The sequence below is a fragment of the Pelmatolapia mariae genome, linkage group LG5 (assembly GCF_036321145.2).
Source record: "Pelmatolapia mariae isolate MD_Pm_ZW linkage group LG5, Pm_UMD_F_2, whole genome shotgun sequence".
In the NCBI taxonomy this organism is placed as follows: Eukaryota; Metazoa; Chordata; class Actinopteri; order Cichliformes; family Cichlidae; genus Pelmatolapia; species Pelmatolapia mariae.
In genome coordinates this window covers 27,345,064-27,365,253 of record NC_086231.1, presented here as the reverse complement: position 1 = coordinate 27,365,253, position 20,190 = coordinate 27,345,064, and the positions used below count along the sequence as shown (strand labels likewise).

General features: G+C 40.1%; 2 protein-coding genes across 2 annotated transcripts; both read left to right on the top strand.

Moving 5' to 3' along the window:
- Positions 1-3,667: 3,667 nt before the first annotated feature.
- On the top strand, positions 3,668-10,680 carry otop1 (otopetrin 1). The gene is made up of 6 exons (XM_063473153.1): positions 3,668-4,211; positions 4,418-4,554; positions 4,916-4,974; positions 5,187-5,317; positions 8,602-9,509; positions 10,192-10,680. The coding sequence occupies exons 1-6, from the start codon at positions 3,827-3,829 to the stop codon at positions 10,360-10,362; spliced, it is 1,791 nt and encodes a 596-aa protein (XP_063329223.1). The 5' UTR covers positions 3,668-3,826; the 3' UTR covers positions 10,363-10,680.
- Positions 10,681-13,163: 2,483 nt separating this feature from the next.
- On the top strand, positions 13,164-16,024 carry drd5a (dopamine receptor D5a). Its single transcript, XM_063474568.1, has one exon. The coding sequence runs from the start codon at positions 13,559-13,561 to the stop codon at positions 14,939-14,941; it is 1,383 nt and encodes a 460-aa protein (XP_063330638.1). The 5' UTR covers positions 13,164-13,558; the 3' UTR covers positions 14,942-16,024.
- Positions 16,025-20,190: the final 4,166 nt, after the last annotated feature.

Here is a 20,190-nt window from a genome sequence, read left to right as displayed (position 1 = left end):
GTCGTCTGCAGTACGGGGGCCCCACAGGGAACGGTTCTGGCTCCGTTCCTCTTCACCATCTACACTGCAGACTTCTCCCACAACTCCACCCAGTGCTTCCTGCAGAAGTTCTCTGATGACTCTGCTATAGTCGGCCTCATCACTGATGGGGACGACAAGGAGTACAGAGGACTGACTCAGGACTTTGTGGACTGGTGCCAGCTGAACTACCTCCAGATCAATGCCAGTAAAACAAAGGAGCTGGTGGTAGACTTCCGCAGGCACAAACATCCTCCACTGCAACCACTGAACATCCAAGGTATGGACATTGAGGCTGTGGACAGCTACAGGTACCTTGGTGTTCATCTGAACAGCAAACTGGACTGGACTCATAACTCAGACGCCCTCTACAGGAAAGGGCAGAGCAGACTGTACCTGCTGCGGAGACTCAGGTCTTTTGGAGTGGAGGGCCGACTCCTGAAGACCTTCTATGATTCTGTGGTGGCCTCAGCCATCTTTTATGGTGTGGTCTGCTGGGGCGGCAGCATCTCTTCTGGGGACAGGAAGAGACTGAACAGGCTGATCTGCAGGGCCAGCTCTGTTCTAGGATGCCCTCTGGACCCAGTGGAGGTTGTGAGTGACAGGAGAATGGTGGCTAAGCTGTCATCCCTGTTGGACAACATCTCCCACCCCATGCATGAGACTGTGACAGCACTGAGCAGCTCCTTCAGTGGGAGACTGCGGCACCCACGGTGTGGGACGGAGAGATTTCGCAGGTCTTTCCTCCCCACTGCTGTCAGACTGCACAACAAAGACTCCAACTGATCAACACACACATTCACACATGTGCAATAATCTTTTCTGGTATCGTTGTATTTTTACTGAGTTGTATATAGCACTTGTATTCTATTTTTATCTTATTGCATATTTTATTCTATTTTATTCTACTGTATATAGTATTTTATTTTATTCTATTCTGTACAGTTGTGTACTGTATTTATTCTTATTTTATTTTATTCTAATTTTTGCTTCATAACTTTTGCACTGTCCACTTCCTGCTGTGACAAAACAAATTTCCCACATGTGGGACTAATAAAGGTTATCTTATCTTATCTTATCTTAACTTCTAGCAGTGGAAGTGAATTACATTGATCATACTGTTACAGTGCAACACTCTTTGTTGAAAACGCTGGGTCATGGCATTCATATGGATAGCACTTTAACACATGCCACCCAAACAAACATTTTCTCAGACAAAGCACACCCTCCCATAGTTACGGCACACCCATCAGGAGGATAATGGCCCACACCACAAAAAACACTACTCAGGAAACCAAATGCATTGACCTGATCTCCAAGATCCTATTATACCTTTGCAGCATCCCCTGGAACAAGCCCAGGACAGTGATGCTGTCATCCACAGTCCACAGGACTTAAAGGACCCAGCATCTCCATGCCAGTCGCGGCAGTATACCACAGAGGTTTAAGCCATTGTAGCAAAGTTTGGACTGAAACTGAGCTCCTAACTTTAGAGTCTAGGACCAACTCGATTAAAAGCTCCCTACATCGTAACCCATTTTTCTTTCACCTGGCCTATTATAGCAACCATGTGTGAGTTATGTAAATAATAATCCAGACCTAGTATTTTTTAAGTGGTGAACTGTAGTGCAATAAAATAACTGGCAGTTCATTGTTTTTTGGGTTTTTGAAGCAGTAACTTTAAAATATGAGAAGATGAGAATTTGAAATGGTTAAATCTTGCTTTTTTTTCTTTCTTTTTTTTAAAACAACTGTTATTGTGATTTTTTTGTCCAGGGTAACGATTCAAAGCAGGGCTGTAGCTATACTGTTGATGGTAAAATTAATATTTTCAGATTATAATGACATCCTTCACTGCAGCAATTAAGGAGTCAAGATTTTAATCATTTATACAAGTATACAGGGAAAATACAGTTATGTGTCTAGAGTGATCAGAACGGCCCCTTTTAGTGTCTTCTCTTAAAAAAAGAGACTCCTAAAAGCTGCTGGCAATTCAGTGTAGTGGAGTTAAAAAGAATAATAGTAATAACCATACCAGAATGCAACACAATAATCTCAAATGACGCTTTTAAAAACATTTTAAAGATATTAAAAAGAGGCTTTTACAGTAAATCTTATTGCTATAGAATTTCCCTCAAGCTACTCTGAAATTCAATGGTCTTTGCTTTGTTTTGTGGATCCAGACGAGCAATCAACAAAGGGCTGAAATGAGTATTTCCGAATTCAATCAAAACCTTTAGACCTGCTCAATAGCCCATTAAAGTGTCCAGATAAAGAACAGATTTTACTCTCTTTTTTTTGTCGAGCGTTTTTATCGCTAATCAAGAAATCAATGGTCCACTCAGCAAATGAGATGGACCCTGACGTGATCATCTTTTGAATACTCGTGATGCCATTGTGTCCCGAGTCCTGCGTCAAAGGATAATGGACATCTCAGCTAATCAGAAACACAAGGCTCGAAAGAGGGAGTTTGTCTTCCTCAGTTCACTGATTGCCAGCTTCAAAACAGTTAGGCTATATGACGCACACCGCAGTCAGCTGGTGCGCGCTGCAGGTTCGCAAATAAAACTAAAAGACCTTTCGGGGAAAGCTTGATTCGTTATGTTGCTGGCAGCAACTGATGAACTGTGAATTTTCGGAAATGTTAGACTTATATCAAAGCAACTATTGGTGAAATTTAAGAAAGAGTCTAAATGAACAGATTTATCCAGTTTTATTTAGTTTTGAAAAATATTTTGAAGTCCATGTTTCTTGACTAGAATGAACTCAGGCTCTTAAATCTTAACGAGAGCTCTTGCGAAGCCACCGTTCTGTCTGCATAGAAACACCAGCTGTTTGTTTTCATTTTTATTTTTTACTTTTTATATATTTATTTAAGAAGAATTTGTTTATTAAACAATATCGCATCAGATTAATCACCGCGATCGGTGTGAGCAGTTATTCTGTTGCTGGGCTGATTGCGTGTGTCCGCCCGGATGTTATTTAATAGGTTACACGGTCATATCCTTAAAAGATCTTACTGGCCATGGCCTACACGGTCTCCCTGACATCCACTCACAAAAAGCCATTGTATACTTGACCACTGAAATCTGATTCGTCTTCTTCTTCCTTTTTAAACCGACTTGAAAGCAAATATTTTAACCACATCTCAGTCCCAAGTGGATTTGTGTTAGGAGCACTTAGATTTAAGTCACTGTCACAACAGGCCACTCTCCTGCAGCCTGTAAAAATCTCAGATTTGAGAAATGTCATGTTCTCTTTCATCTTATCCAGGCGTGTACGCTTAACACCTGATAGCAGACTTGGACGGACTGTTTGGCAGCTGCTCTAAAGAGGTGGATTTGGGCACAGCTCAGTTGTTTCTGTTATTGTGGCCAAGCCCACGCATAGAGGTTTTTTTTTTATTTCTTTAGGTAGCCCGCTGAATGGTTGGCACAGCAGACTCAGCTATTTTTTTTTTTTTTTTTTTTTTTTTTTGTAAACGTATGGTAGTTCCAAGAAGACCGCGTTCTCGGAAAGACTGAAACATAATCTTCACTTTTCAGTGACTCAGCGAGCCTGGTACACGACCAGATATTTGTTTCAGGGCTACAAGATGACAATGGCATCTATCAAGCCCATTCAAACTATGCGTGGCCACTGAGCCGGATCTTGAAGATTGAATGCATGTTTGGCACGGTACCTATCCATCTGAATCCCCACCTAGAGGCAACAGGTTACACGTCTCGCCTCCCTCAAATGCACTTATAGCGCACGGCTTTTGCACGGCTTTGACTTTCCTCTTCTCCCAGCACTGCGCCTTTTGCACATGCCTCTCACCATGGTGGAACATAACGGCCTGGATATTATGTGTCCGAACAAGTATAGCAACAGCTCCTCGTCGTCGTCCAGCTCCGAGCAGGACACGAAGATCTTCAGCAAACTAAAACTCAGTTTGTCTGAAGACTATCCGAAGAAGAACGCGGAGTTCCTGAGCGGACAATACGGGACCAATCTGCTGCTGATCGGGGCGGCGTTGATGCTTGCCATCGCAAACAAGAGCCCCTCCGTTAAAGAAGAGGATCTGCGGTCCTTCACTACCTGCCTCATGATCCTCCAGCTGCTCTGGATGATGTGGTACATCTTGGTGCGGGACAGGCAAAAGAGCACGCCGCCAGAAAAAGATGTACACGCCACCTCAGGCTGGATAAGAGGTGAGTTTGCGAGATTAAACAAGCAAATGCACACAATATTTATGCAACTGTTTTTTTCGTTAGTGTGAAAATTAAAGGGATTTATGCGCGTGACCACTATATGTTTGTTTCATAACTTAAAGAGAACTTGAATGTTAACATATGTGGTCACAAAGACTTTATTTTCTTTGATTATATCGCTTAATAACTTTATTTTTCTTCGGTAGGTGGTTTGACCCTTCTTGCACTCCTTTCACTGATTATGGATGCTTTCCGAATTGGGCAATATGTTGGTTTTCAGCCTTGTGTGTCGGCGGTGCTCGTGGTATATCCTGTCATCCACGCAACTCACACTATGGCACAGGTAAGTGCACAGCCTAGGTTTAATTTTTAAAAAGTGACACTCTTTCAGCAGTATCTTTTTTTTTCCCCATATACCATTTCAAGATCTTAGAATAATGTGCTCTTTGTTGTTAAGGCAAGTAGAGAGCGTTGCTGCGACAGTATAATCCGATCATTGTCCATGTCGCTTGAGTGTAACTGCATATATCAGTGGGAATCTTTAAATGAAATGACTTAAGCAAATAAATAGAATTAAGTTTACAATAAGTATGTACTTAGTATATTATGAAGTGTATTTCTGAAGCTTGATAAAATCACTAAACTGCATTTTGGATACGACTTTGTCAAGCTTTTTTTAAGACTTGTGTTTGGGTTTTATTTAGGTGCATTTTCTCTGGTTTCACATCAAGGATGTCATCAAGAGCTTTGAAACATTTGAGAGGTGTGTGAAATGTGCGATAACCTAGGCCTTTAGTCAATATATCCTTTTTTTCTTTTGTTTGTTTTTGCACCTGCAAATCATAAGAAAATTTTGTGTTCATAGTTCTTTTTTAATCACTGGCATGAAACAAGCTCAACAACACAGCTAAATCCTGTCACTTACACTTGCTGTTAGGTGATCGGGTGTCTTATTTTCAACTGCTGTCTCCTCAGATTTGGTGTAATCCATGCAGTCTTTACCAACATCCTCCTGTGGTGCAGTGGTGTGATGTCAGAGGCTGAACACTTCCTGAACAACCACAAGAGGAGACTTTCTGCCCTGGGCCTCGTAAACCTCACTACAGGTAAGGACCTGGGGGTCGATTGCAGGCTTGTTCTTAGAAGAAAAGTACAATAGTCAGCTTGAGAGCTCACTTCAGTGGATGAAAGAAAAGGGAAAGAGAGGAGGGCTTGGAAGCGCAATGGAGGTAAGCCTGGCTGCTCAGCGGGTCTTGTTTGTGTCGAATGTCTCTCTATTAGGTTTCAGAAGACACATATTGTTGCCCCCTCCCCAGTCCTTTCCCCACACTTCAGCCACCACCACCTCCCTTGGCAACCCCCCACTTGACCTCAGACGGCTTTGTCCCCAGGCTGCTTAGTCCCAAGGGTACTGCAATTACAGTAACTGATACATCTAAGCTTAGGGTTGAGGGGTTCTGCTACTCCTCTTCATATCCGGCTGACTGTGAGGCTGGCTGCACCCTGACTGTTGTTCACTTTTTAATTAAAGGGTGCATGACCATAGTAGTGGGCTCAAGGGGAAAGGGGGGGTGGGGGGGTGATGGGGGCCAGGAGCAGGTGAGTTGGGAGGGGGCTTAAGACCTAGAGGGCAACAGTGTTACCATAGGAAGTGAACAAGACGTGTATTCAGCTAATGAATGAAATTTCAAATGAATACAATATGATTAATAAATACTCAAAAGCAGAAACTTGCTTGCTCTCTTTCTCTCGCAAACAAACAATCACACACAAAAACAAACTGGCATTTTCATCATTAAATAAATAAAATAAATAAATAAAAATCACTATTTTAATTTAGTTCAATTTAATTTTTTTGTATAGCTCAGTGTCACAAATACAAGTTTAAAGGGCTTAAAAGGCATAAAACATATTAAGAAACAAGGTATCCTAACAATTAATGCAATAATATATATATTAAGAAGAAGAAATATTTAAATTCCAAATTAAAAGGGGGTGTACCAGTGGGTGGTATAGTGGTTGAGAGGCAACAAAATTATTTTAAAAGAAATCTTTTGCTTTGAAATTCATGTAATCTTGTAAAACCGAGCAACAAGATGTCAGAAGTAATCATAAAACAAATGTTGTTGAATAAAGAGAATTACAAATCTCTACAGAATAATACTTTTATTCTTCTGGGTTTTTTTCTTCTATATTATTATTATTATTATTATTATTATTATTATTATTATTATTATTATTATTATTATTATTATTATTATTATTATTGTTTCCTTAATTTTGGATAAATGTGAATATGCTACAGCTTCCACAAACCACATGCACTGAAAAGGGGTTTGCAACAAACCAAAAAGTTGGGATGTCCTGTCATAGTGCAGTATAACTGAGGGCAGCACAAGGATGTCAACACATTCATAAGACAAGATTAGTATAAATTCAATAGGTTAAAACTTGTCTCAAAGCCCTAAAAAAAACATGTTTTATGGTTAAAAATCGAAACAGAGCACTCTGTTATTTCATGTGAGTCTGGTTTAAAGTTTTAAAAAGTTGGGACGCTGTGTAAAATGTAAATAAAAACAGAATGCAATGATATGCAAATCTTATCAACCCACATTTCATTTAAATTGAGCACAGAAAACAAATCAAATGTTTAAACTGAGACATATCATGTTAATAAAAATATTATCACATTTTGAATTTGAGGGCAGCAAAATGACTAAAAAAAGTTAGGACAGAATCTTGTTTACCACTGCGTAGCATCCCCTCCGCATAAACATCTGGGAACAGAGGAGACAGCTGCGGGAGTTTTGAGAGAGGAATGTTGTTCCATTCTCGTCTTATATAGCATTCTAGCTGCTCAAGAGTCCTGAATCATCATCATATTTTTTTATTCATGATGTGGCAAATGCTTTCAACTGGTGAAAGGCTCAGCACCCGGATTCTTCTACTGTGCAACCATTCTGCTGTAATAGATCCAGTATGTGGTTTAGCTGTCTTGCTGAAATATGCAAGGCTTTCCCTGAAAAAAGATATTGACTGGATTGGAGCATATGTAGCTCTAAATCCTGTATACATCTTTCAGCACTTTACAAATGTGCAAGCTGCCAATTACATTACATCCCCAAACTGTCACAGATTAAGGCTTTTGAACTGAGCGCTGATAACAAGCTGGTTGGTCTCCCTCTTCTTTAACCTGGAGAAAGCAGCATCTATGTTTTCAAAAAATGCCTCATAAAAAGTATTTCAAATTTCAATTTGACCACAGAGCACTTTTCCACTTTGCCTAAGTCCATTTTCAAAAGCAATTTGGACAAGAGAAAATCCCAGTGTTTCTGGGTTATGTTCACATATGGTCACTTCCTTGTATTATAGAGCTTTAACCTGTATTTGTATATGGCACAGTGAAATTTAATAATACTAAAGGATGTGACCTTTGGAAGCATTCCAAAGTCAGACGCATCCAAAATTGAATTCAGCCTTGTCTTATGCACATAGAGATTTTTCAATATTGTCTGAGTCTTTTAATGATATTATGTACTGTAGATGATGAGATATTCAAGATCTTCTCAATTTTAACATTATTATTAGGAACATTATTCTAAATTTGTTCCACAATTTACAGTTTACAAAAGGAAACTCTGCATCTCTAAGATGTCCTTTTTCTACCCAGTCACGTTACTGACCAGTTACCATTTAACCTAATTAGTTGCAAAATGTTCATTGAGCTGTCTCTTTTCAGTACCACTTACTTTTCCACACTTTTGCTGCCCCTATTCCAACTATTTTGAGACATGTCGCTGCCATCAAATTCAAAATGAGCAAATATTTTTCATGAAATAATAAATGCGTGATAAATGTATCATTTTAAATATTTAATTTGTTTTCTATGGTTTAGTGTGACTAAAATATGGGTTTAGGAGATTTTCAAACCACTGAATTCTGTTTTTACTCACACTTTACACAATATTCCAACATTTTTTATATTGGGGTTATACATTGCTATCTGACCTGTACATGCCATGTTTGATGTTGAGTCAGACAATATTAAACTTCAAGACAGACATTCTGTTATGGCATATGTGTGTATACTTGTAGTGTGGAATCTGAATGATTATTGTGTATATTTATGTTTTTTATGATAATATAATCCATTTTGTTGTTATTGTCAACCTGTAAAAGATCTACTATTCATTCTATTTTACATTCAAATTGTTTCTAACATTTAGATTTTAGACCAGTATTATTGCCTAACATGTCTTTCATTTTGTTCTTATCTTCAAAAACAGACAGGCTGTACTAATGTAAGACAGCACTGGCATAGTCAGCTTCTTTTTATTGTACTATTTCCCTGTAACTCATGTGTTTGCCCACATTTTTAACTGTTTTCCAGAGTACTCAGAACCACAATGTAACTGCACCACCAGCACATGCTCCATGTTCGCCACCAGCCTCTACTATCTCTACCCCTTCAATATCGAATACCACATCTTTGTTTCTGTCTTGCTTTTCGTGATGTGGAGAAATATTGGACGCACCATTGACCTCACTTCAAACCATAAAAGGCAGGTTGCCAAAAACCGGGGCTTGATCTTAGGTCCTCTTGTGGGTCTACTTGCCCTGGCCAGCACTATCGGGATACTGGTGGTCTACGTTACTCATGTAGAGAAGTCAATCCAAATGCGAAGGTCAGCCGTTTCCATGTTCTACATTTATGCCATCGTCATGCTGACAGTCATGTGCTGCGCCGGTGCTTCGGGTCTGCTCATATACCGAGTGAACCACATGCCGCTGGACACCTCCAAGAACCCGTCAAGGCAGCTGGACACGGAGGTGCTGTTTGGATCCTCCATTGGCTCCTGGTTCATGTCATGGTGCAGCATAGTGTCTGTGCTAAGCACCGGAAGCAACCCTCCTTATCGCTGGACAAATTTAGTCTACTCTCTGTTTATTGTGTTGGAGAAATACGTCCAGAATCTGTTCATCATAGAGTCTTTGTATCGCCAGCAAGAGGATAGAGAGAGGCAGGACCCAGAGTTACCAGCTGCTCCAGAAGTCTTCTCTGTCACTTCCTCTCTCGCTCCGCCGTACAATGGCATCATCAACCGAACTTTTGAATCTCCAGACAGGAGCTGTGTCTCTACTGAGAGCGAGCAGGAGGAGAGTGAGCAGGTTTATGGATGCCCACGGAAACATTCAGATGTGCCAGCGCCTGTGGGAAACGAAACAGTGGAACGCCCAAATATAAAGAGGCAGATCCTGAAGAATATTGCCGTTTTCCTTATTATGTGTAACATTTCGGTAAGCACTGGTTAACTAGTCTGTGATGATTAGTTTTTTAATAGGTGGAATTAATCAAGCTGATGTAAAATCTACCGACCATTTGAAACTTCATTTGGTTAAGTGTATTTTACCCATCTAAATGCGAAGTTCATTTCTTTTTGCTAGGATAGGCCAGGAGTTATTGTTTGTTCATTTTAAGCTTCTGTAATTAATATATTTGCTATTCACTATTGCCATAGTGGTAAACCCAAAGAGGGATTACATGCCAATCACCCTCATTTTAATATGCTTAAGCCACATTTGTATTGTTTTGGTTTAGTCTCACTGCTCTCATCAACAACAGATACAAAACTCTTGGAAATACAAAACTCTCCATTAAGTGCTATGTGACGTGTAACAATCATTAGTTATAACTGAGATTATAACTAAAGTGAGGACGTTACTAGCTTGTGGTGAAGGTAGTGGAGCACTGAGATATTTTCCTCAGGAGTGATGGTAGCAAAAGTAAAAAGAGAGGTAATAGAGACTAATTACAGCATTTTTGGCTAATTGAATTTCAAATATAATAGTATAAACAGGCAACTTTAAGCCTTATAAAATGACACTGTTGTGTTTCTACCTTGTTGTTCTGCCCCTAAGTAGCTAAAAGTATATGAATTCAGGTGTATCTAATTAGAGCTCTCTCTTTTTTCCATTTCAGCTGTGGATTCTTTCTGCCTTTGGCTGCAGGCCACAGTATGACAACGGACTGGAAGAGGAGACATACGGCTTCAGCATATGGAGCACAGTTCTCAATTTTGCCATCCCTTTGAACCTTTTCTACCGCATGCATGCAGTTGCCTCCCTCTTCGAAGTGTTCTCCAGAGTCTGACAAAATAGCAGATGACTGACAATGCCAACACGCACACGAACACTTGTCACCACTGGCTCTCGAGAGTGTGTCACAGCGCAGGTCAACCATTCAGGAGGCAGTCTGGATCACAGTCCAACAGACTTGAAAATAATCTGTGGAGACAAACGTTGATCCCTCACTGTGGGGACTGCAGAGGAGGACAAAACTATTAGACCTGGTTCCTTAAAGAATTAACTTGTGTAATGCAAGGGTTGTTAAAGCTAGTGATGAAAAAAATATTTGGTTTTATAAATTTAGAAAGGGTTCTTTGTACTTTTTATATTGTAGTAACATTACAGTGGGGTTTCTAACAGGTGGATCATGTACAATATATGCTTTAGCTGACATACACTTTCTGTATTATTTCATATTAGTGACTGAAAACATAATTACTATTATAAAATAACAGCCTACCAACATGATTACCATATATAAAAAGAAAGCAGAGGAACTACATAAACACTCATTATTTTCAATATCCAATAGTACTGTATTTAACAGCCACAAGCTCAGCGGTGTGCCACCTGACCCTTACTTTATCTGCATTTAAAATGTTCATACTTTACATGGATAAGGTTCTCATTTGCTTGCCTAAGTAGTTAGATTAGTGAACACTTAAGCTGTAAGTGCCAATCTAAGCACAAACAAATTAAATCATCTTTTGAGTTGGATATTAGTTCTCAGATGTAGCACTTAATTCCCTCTCTCAGCCATTTAAGGTTCCTCAGTGTCTCACTGCGTTGTCATTTGCTGCTCTGTTGAACTAATCAAGAAGTTGTGTTAAAAAAAGGGCTTCTCTTCTCGACCTTGATAACACTGAACTAATGTGCATTAACATGATTGTGCATAAGGATGGGATTTTTGCAAAACAAACTGTTGCAGTGACAACTGCTGCATGGCACCATGGACTGATGTTTACATCTGAAGAACCAGCAATAAAAACCATCACACTGACATAAATGACAACACTTGCTTCTCCTCTATTAAAACCACAGATATATAATAGTACTGTACTAGTTTGTATCAGATCACCAAATAATTTCAGACATTCAGCAGGTTCTCAGCCTGGTGCCATATACTGTATGTGCTCTCAATATGTGCCAAGTTGTGCAAAATGTTTTGTTTTGCAGATTTTTCTGCCATCTTAGTAAATACTGTTATACTGACCAAAATCATTTAGAGGGTGCGCTATGATTTTGTGAAATTTCAGTTAAATGGTGCTATTGAGAAATGATGTCTAAAGTTAGTGGTGATTTCATATCTTTTTCCTGTTGAAATAAACAAAAACTATCTTTATGTCATTTCGTGTTGCTTAACCTGCTACACACTATGTTCACTCTTCAATAAAAGTCTGGAAGGGTAACAGATGCAGTGTGCCTACGCACCACAGGATGGCGCAACGTATTTATGTCTTTTGTTGAGACCGCTTTGGACTATCCTAATGATACTGCCTGATGGTCTTCATTTAAATGACTGTTTTACGATTTCTTAAAATATAAGTGACAAAGATAGGATAGATTTAGATTTGAAGACATACAAAGTTGCAAAGCATACCAACAGCAACGAAGAACTGCACAATTGTGCTTCTATTTGTGACTTCAAAATAGAAGTCCTTATAGTTTGGTGTTAAATTGGAAATAGTAATCCGCAATATACACTTTGCGAAATATCAGTCATCTTTTGCAGTGACCTCCACACCAACCCGTCTATAGGTAACACAGTAACGTGTGCTATCTGCGTAAAAAGTAAATGCAGTGTCGGACACAGGTTGTCTCCTGACATGGCATCACGAGCTTATGTTTATGCTACTTCAAAGAATATGGCATCGAGCGTCGGAGGATGATTTTAACGTTGTGTCAGAACGATTTGACAGGCAGGCGGAGGCGTCTAAAAATATCCGTGACGTTTCAAAGCCGGAAACGGCGCGTCTGCTGCACAGGCACAAGACGACGCAGAGCAGCTCCCGGCCTAACATGCGCCCTAAGAGTGTGAATGTGACTCACCTGTTCGGACATCTCGGTTAAATGGGTGGGTTATGACCTTCAGTCGCTGCCGTCGGGAGACAAAAGAATACCGAAAAAAACAGAAAAGATAAAGGAATAGTTGAAAATTACCTTCTTTTTTTTAAAATTAATTAAAAAAAATAAATTTAAATTTTTTTTAATTGTAATTTAAAAATATCTTTTTAATTAAATTAATTTTTAAAATTAATATATATATATATATATTTTTTTTTTTTAATTAATAAGGCAAACGCAATGAAAGTATCGAAGTAGCCTGTCATATTACCTAAAGATGTGTTAGATGGGTTTTATTATTTTCATTATTCCCTGAAATTTTTACATAGATAGATAGATGGGGTTCTCAGCTTTCAGCACCACGGACAGTTCTGCACTGTTAGACTACGAGTGAGGCTCCGTTCTTTCACTGTCACTTCATGGGCGTATGTTGTACTTTTGTGTGTATAATATAGATTGTAAATGCACTCTCTGGACTTTTAATGAAGTTTAATCTTGGACAGAAATGCACAGTGTTGTCTCTCTGAAGTCTACCGTAATAATAGGGCTCAAATATAAACCAGGCTATAACACTATCCATAACTGGATGAAAACCCGCGGCTGATAGGAAGTTTGTAATTGCTCTCTTTGGAGTACACACACACACACACACACACACACACACACACACACACACACACACACACACACACACACACACACAAGAAAAAAATCTCTTAAAATGCCGAAGGCTTCCTTCCTCTCTACCCAGTCCCGACGCAGTGGACTGCTGTGCGTAACATGCACGTGTTACGCACAGCAGTGTCAGTGTATGCGCACAGCCCTGGCTAAGTTAGTGTGTTGGGACTCCCTCCTTACCCACGCTAAGCTCAGGATATCTTGTGCAGAAAGCTTCAAAGTGGAAGCCAGGTCAGACGATCCGACCGTAAAGGCTGCAACATGCGCCCGCCACTACGTGCTGCGTTTCAGCCCCTCAGCGCACCTGACACGTCGCCTGGCTCACTTTTAACGCGCGCAATTGTCTCGTTCCGTCTGTTTCGCACTCCACATGAGGCTGGCAGCCAGGCTGATCATTGGGGACAAAACGATGGCTGGCCGATAACTGAGCCCGTCCCCGCGCACGGAGCAATGGACTTCAGTTTTACTTGAAGAGGCAAATGGAGAATCCAGCAAAGTATCTCTCGTCAGTGCAGGGTATTGACTCTGCGCGGGCACCCCTCGGAGAGATTATGTGGAACAGCACTGAAACTGAGGCAAAAAGCGACGGGAGAAGGGATATGGTGGCACGCACAGTGACGGGCTGTCTGCTTTCTCTGCTTATCCTATGGACCCTGCTGGGGAACATCTTGGTCTGTTCCGCGGTGCTGCGCTTTCGGCACCTACGGACCAAAGTCACCAACATTTTCATCGTGTCCCTAGCGCTGTCGGATTTATTCGTAGCCGTCCTGGTGATGCCCTGGAAAGCCGTGGCAGAAGTAGCTGGCTATTGGCCGTTTGGCACTTTCTGTAATGTGTGGGTTGCTTTTGATATTATGTGCTCCACCGCCTCCATCCTTAACCTCTGCATTATCAGCGTGGATAGATACTGGGCCATCTCCAGTCCCTTCCGCTACGAGAGAAAAATGACCCAGCGAGTTGCCTTTGTTATGATTAGCATCACTTGGACGTTGTCTGTGCTCATTTCATTCATACCGGTCCAGCTAAACTGGCACAAAGCCAGCGGTGACGACATGGTTGGGGCGCACAACTCTTCCATAAGTAGGCAGGTAGAGGAAAACTGCGACTCCAGTCTGAGCAGAGAGTATGCGATATCCTCCTCCTTGATAAGTTTTTATATCCCAGTGGCAATTATGATTGTAACATATACCAGAATATATCGGATTGCGCAAATACAAATTAGAAGAATAGCCTCTCTGGAGAGAGCGGCAGAACATGCGCAAAGTTGCAGGACCAACAGAATAGAGTGCCAACACCACAACACACTGAAAACGTCGATTAAACGTGAAACCAAAGTGTTCAAAACTCTGTCGGTGATCATGGGTGTCTTTGTGTGTTGCTGGCTACCTTTCTTCGTTTTAAACTGCATGGTCCCGTTCTGCGACAGGCCGGCGGCAGACCGGGATGCGGGTCTTCCGTGCGTAAGCGAGACGACCTTTGACGTCTTCGTGTGGTTCGGCTGGACCAACTCCTCCCTGAATCCCATCATTTACGCCTTCAACGCTGAGTTCAGGAAGGCCTTCGCCAGCCTCTTGGGCTGCCGCTATTTCTGCTCCAACACGCCAGTGGAAACTGTTAACATCAGCAACGAGCTGGTGTCGTATAACCAAGATACCCTCATCCACAAAGAAATCACGAACGCTTATGTGAATATGATCCCCAATGTCGTTGAATGTATCGAGCATGAGGAGACTTTCGACAGGATTTCACAATTTTCTCACAACCACGAAAACGCCACCGACTCGGTTTGTGACCTGGAGGACTGCGAGGCAGACATCAGCCTTGACAGGATGTCACCATTCACACCCAATGGATTACACTGACTCCACACCTTGTCTCTCCCCGTGCGTAACTGGATGTATTGATAATAATTTCATTGTTCACTCAGCTCTTTGCCTCTTCACAGGAGGTTTCTGTGCAGCAGCCCTTGCTTCTGGGTTCAGGGCTGTTTTGGAACCCTGTAACGGACAGTTAAGCAGGGGCATGTCTCTGCAGCCACAAGGCCAACCTGACATGAAATGTGATGTTGTCTTGTTGTCTGAAACCAATTTGATGTGTAGGTGTTTATTTAAATGACAAGTGAAGTCTGTGTTCCTTTGTTCAAGGTTCAGTGTTGCTAAAGCTGTTGTTTACTCAGAGGCTTTAATGGCATCATCGTCTAATGTCCATCATGACTGAGGGAAAGTGTTTGTAAAAACAAGACTCTTTGCTGCTTAATAACTTCATGTGTATCCAGTGTTCGCCTTTCCACTGAGTATGAAAACTGGGGGAAAGCCTTACAGACAGTGAAACCAAGACAGTCAAATGCAGTCATTTCAGCGCCTTATAGCTTATTCAAATAACAGCTTTGAGACATAAAAGGAATGTGTCCTGTAGAATTCAAGTTACACGATGCCAAAATGCAGTATTAAAGCGTTTTGCCACTGCACCACCCCAGTGACTCTTCCAACATGCCTGGATGATAAAAATCACATAATCTAATGCTATAAATACAAAAAAAAGGGGAATCTGTGTGCATGTGACTATGATTCATTGGAGTAATTTCAACAATTAAAACTGTTACTACTTTTTGTGATCATTTATTTCTCATTGAGGCCAAAACTACTGTAATGCTTCTGCTTTATGAGCCCGATTCAACTCTGACTGAAATAACTAAACGGAGAAAGATTGACCAAAGACTTCAAGGAGAGCATTGATAGACACAACAAGGGTACAGTGTCATGTCAGCTAGTGGAAATGTTACTGTAGAAGCCTAAATACATGTGAGGCCATTGGCCCAACACAACTGGATGTCATGCATCACCTCTCCCACATTTCTCTCTTATCTTTGTACTGTACAGATGACCTGATCTGAATGTATACTACTGTCCTTTAAACAGTGAAGTGTGTCATCATTTGTCTAATAAAATGCTGTCATGCATCAGAGTGAGCTGGTATCTTCGCGAACCCGATATTCACGTTAACGGGATTTCCAGGTGGTTTCTGTGCAGCTTGGAGAATTCTATTTTAAGCATAACAGGAAGTGAGTTCATTCTTATGCACATCCACATCTGACCCGTTCTTTGACGTGTTTCTTCTTTTGGTATTTTGCATTCTTTGAACATCTTAACGGCTGAGAGTGACAGGAAGTGTTGGCAGAGAAACAGCTAGTGAGGGGACATGACATGCACCAGAAGTGCACTCAAAATGAAGAACGTTGTGGTTACTTGGTTACATGGTATACAAGCTGCTGCCCCACCAAGACTTGATTTGACCTGTCTTCCACAGGTTTGGGCAGCTGGTGTATTTTCTCTTACACACGAAGAAAGGTTTGAAGTCTGAGTGGCACAGTTGTGTAGGTAAGGCAATACAAAGAGCAAACATGGAAGCGAAGCAGCTCGTTTTGTACTTGCAATTTATTTTTCTTTAAAGCAATATTTTTATTTAATGTAGAAATCAATCAATGTTTAGACGTCGTAAATAACACGATACATCTGAAGCAAAATTTTGAATTGCCAGAAACATCTGTTAGTTTAGCCTTTTTTTTTTTCCAACAAAAGAGAAAACCCACTGTGTGAAAATCCCTTCATGGTTTGATCCCTGCATTTGGCACAAGTAAACAGAAAATGCTCATTTTTGCCACAGTTATCTAGACTGATGCACTCCAACTCAATCATTCGTCTAAAATTGACTTCCGGATTCTGGATACATCAACCTCCGGTTCAATGCTTGACTAAGCTTCAGGATGAGTGACAATTATTGGCCAAAGGAATATGCGAATAGGGAGGGATTAACAATGCAATGACTGCCAGAGAGTACATAATGTATATCATAGCTGTATAAATCATCAACAAAAGAAAGTCTGTGGCAATAATTCAGATTCCTCAGTCTTCTATATTAAATCTGCAATACCACAAGGAAGCTATTTACTGCAACATAACATCATAACATCGTGTACAACAGAATACACGAGATTATTAATTCCCAAATAACTTCATTTGCATTTTTTGAAAACTTTCTTTTTACTTTGTATGAACTCAGGTTTTTAGTATTAACCCAAGATGTTCTGTTCGCTGTAATTCATTACCTGATTTATGCTGCCAGTGGTGGAAGAATTATTTAGACAGTGTACTTAAATGGGAACTCTACATTGGTAAGCAGCTTCCTGTAACCCACCTATTAAAAAGAGAACGTTTTTGTCTCTTGGCAGGGAGACGCGAACAGATTCTGCATGAAATCTGTGAGTTTTATTTGAGGTGTCACTTTAAGACACCAAGTTAAAAAAACAAACAAACAAAAGAACATGCGGGGCTACTCATGTATGCTTGAGGCTATTTGCCGCTATTGGCGTCAGACATTCAAATTTCTGAGAAAACTGAAACTGGTAAAATTGTGGGTAATACAAGCAGATTTTGAAAAGGAAGAAAACTGAGTAAAAAAAAAAAGACTTTAAAGCTGCTTAAAGCACAAGCTTTATAGTCTGAGTCTGGTGACGTTAGAGGAGTCCAAAACTAAATAAGAGAAAACGCTGTAAAAATATGCACTAGCATTTAACTTGAGTCAGTCATGCCTTCAAAATAATTTAAAAGCTGTAGTTGTATTTTAATTACTTAATCTAAATCAATCCACTGTATCACAAGTTTATAATAGGCTTCCCATGTAAAATATAAGAAAATAGTGGAATAATGAGTACTATATTTACTTTACTTGCTTAAATACTATTACTTATTTCACTATATAATAACTCAAATATTAAATAAACCACTCAAAAATAGATGTTTTGATGTTTTATTTGATAAGTGAATTAACATTTTCAGTGTAGAATTAACTGCTAACAATTACAATAAGGTAAGATATGATAGCACGAAATGGAAAGACATACACTTTTGTTGGCCACACAGAATATCAAGACTTAGCTGAAAATTTATATTTCAACAACACTAAAAAACAGGAGTTTAAAGCCTCATTGCATGTCTCAAACCTATAGTTATAACTCAAGTGATGGAGGAAAAAAGAATCTACGTCCACACAGATATCCAAATGCGCTCTAAATGACACAGCTGTTCTTCTGCAAAGTGTCTCCCTTGACACATTTTTCTTTTTTTTTTGTTAGAAATTAAGTTATGTTCCCTCGTAAGAGAACATTTCACACAGATGCCAGGGGAATACAATTAAATGACACTGAGAAGAAAGCCTGTTATAACTGGAGCCCCGAGGCTGCGCTTCAATGTTATACTAACCTACCACCTCCTTCCCATTGCTGATCAGTGTTTCTCTCATTTGGATGAAAGGCGGGTGATGGCAGGAGGGGACTGATAAAACAGGCTGCTTCTGACAGAATTGGAAAGTAGGTGATACCTCAGCAACAACACATCAGACTTTGACTGATGATTTAGCAATGACTATTACCATCATATTCAGGGCTTAAGGAGTGATGCACTTTGACCCTTCATTTTTCATTAATTGCATCAGGGGTATAATTAAAGTAGGAGGTTTTGATGTCAGATTTCCTGTGTCATGACATCTACTTGAACTGACACTGGAGTAATGACACAAAATTGATGTCTTTTTTAAAAAACAAAAAAATATTTAAGGCTTTTTTAAAGCATTCATTCATTAAATGAGTGAAAAATAGGGAAGTAGAAGAATTCCAGGTTACGAGGTGTTTATTCATTCTCTGCGCTGTGCCATTGCAGTGTGGAACAGATTTGAAAGGTGGTTTGACCTCGATATACAGGCATGACAGGAGAGCTGGAGAGGAAGTAGAGGCAGGCTTTAGGGGGGGTTACACCATCCGTCAGGACACATTCATCAAAATCACTCTGCACGCACACGCACACACACGCACACGCAGGCAGCCACATGAAGCACACGCATTCAGAACATTCAAAACCACCGCTACAAGAGATTTGCTCGAATCTGTCTTTTTTACCTTGCTAGAAAGTAGACACACTACTCTTTTTTTTTTCATTTCACTCCCTCACTGGGTTCTCAGCATGTCTTTTTCCTTATTCTTCAGAAGATTTCAGTCATCTTAGAAAAAGCAGAAGAGGCAGTTGTTTCTTTTCCTTTTTTGAATGGTGTGAGCTGCAAGCAGGGTAAAAGGGCCCTTTAATTACCCTAACTCAAACCTGGCTTGTATTATGGGATAACCCATCACTACCTACACATGGCAGTTTCAAAATCATGGACAAGTTCCAAAAAACGTCAAAAATTAAGTATTAAGCTAAGCAGCTTTGTTGACTTTTTTTTTTAAACTGCAAGACATGGCTGACTGTGTCAGTGCTTCAAACTGACTGACACTGTTTACGTCAAGAGAAAAGTGTTCCCTTTGAAAATATTAAACAGCTACAAGCATGTTTTACAAGGAAAACATCAGTAAAGAGTGCAACAACAATAAAAATAAATGGCAGAAAATTTGCAGCGGCGGTGAACAGTGTTTATCTAGCAGCTGATGTGAACATCAAACTTCTTCAAAAAAAGATTCAAAAAGAAAATGCATGATGCAATGTTGATGCTTTTTACCAGAATTTCTCCACTGACACTTCAGGGTAGCTGCGCGATCACAGGAACCCACCAAAGGAAATTGGATATGACATGTGACAGCCAGGAGGTGAGCACAGGTAACATTTGGCAGGAATTAATATCATGATTTTTTTTTTAAATTTAAAGAAGAAAGGCTATGCTGTGCAATGCTTGTTTAGGTCTGCTACCATGATTAGTTGGTAGAAGTAACTGATTGTTACCTGTGTGACTCAGTTCTGAGTTAGCCTCGGGGTAGAGTGGGCTTGAAATAAGTTAGACTGTATTTTTCTAGGAGACTATAATTTGCATTCGTCTACCCCAAGAGTGCAGTAGACTGGTTTGATAATATAGATCAGTATAACATTTCTGAGTGAAATCTCACTAATATTAATGTCTCTCCGTCTTATTCCTTCGCTTTTCGTCCTACGCCGCCACTGTCATGTTCCGCTTAGACAATGACTCTTTCAACTCCACCAAAATTTTAACAATTGCATGTTTTTACTTCTCGAGATAAAAAAAGAAACTTTCTGACTTAGGCTGTCTTTTGAACTGCATTGTTAAAGAAGCG

Bases quoted from the DNA above. Each gene is read 5' to 3' on its own strand.
- otop1 (XM_063473153.1), top strand. From the start codon at position 3,827: ATGCCTCTCACCATGGTGGAACATAACGGCCTGGATATTATGTGTCCG. The intron at 4,555-4,915 runs GTAAGTGCACAG...GGTTTTATTTAG, and splicing joins CAACTCACACTATGGCACAG to GTGCATTTTCTCTGGTTTCA. The intron at 5,318-8,601 runs GTAAGGACCTGG...ACTGTTTTCCAG, and splicing joins CCTCGTAAACCTCACTACAG to AGTACTCAGAACCACAATGT.
- drd5a (XM_063474568.1), top strand. From the start codon at position 13,559: ATGGAGAATCCAGCAAAGTATCTCTCGTCAGTGCAGGGTATTGACTCT.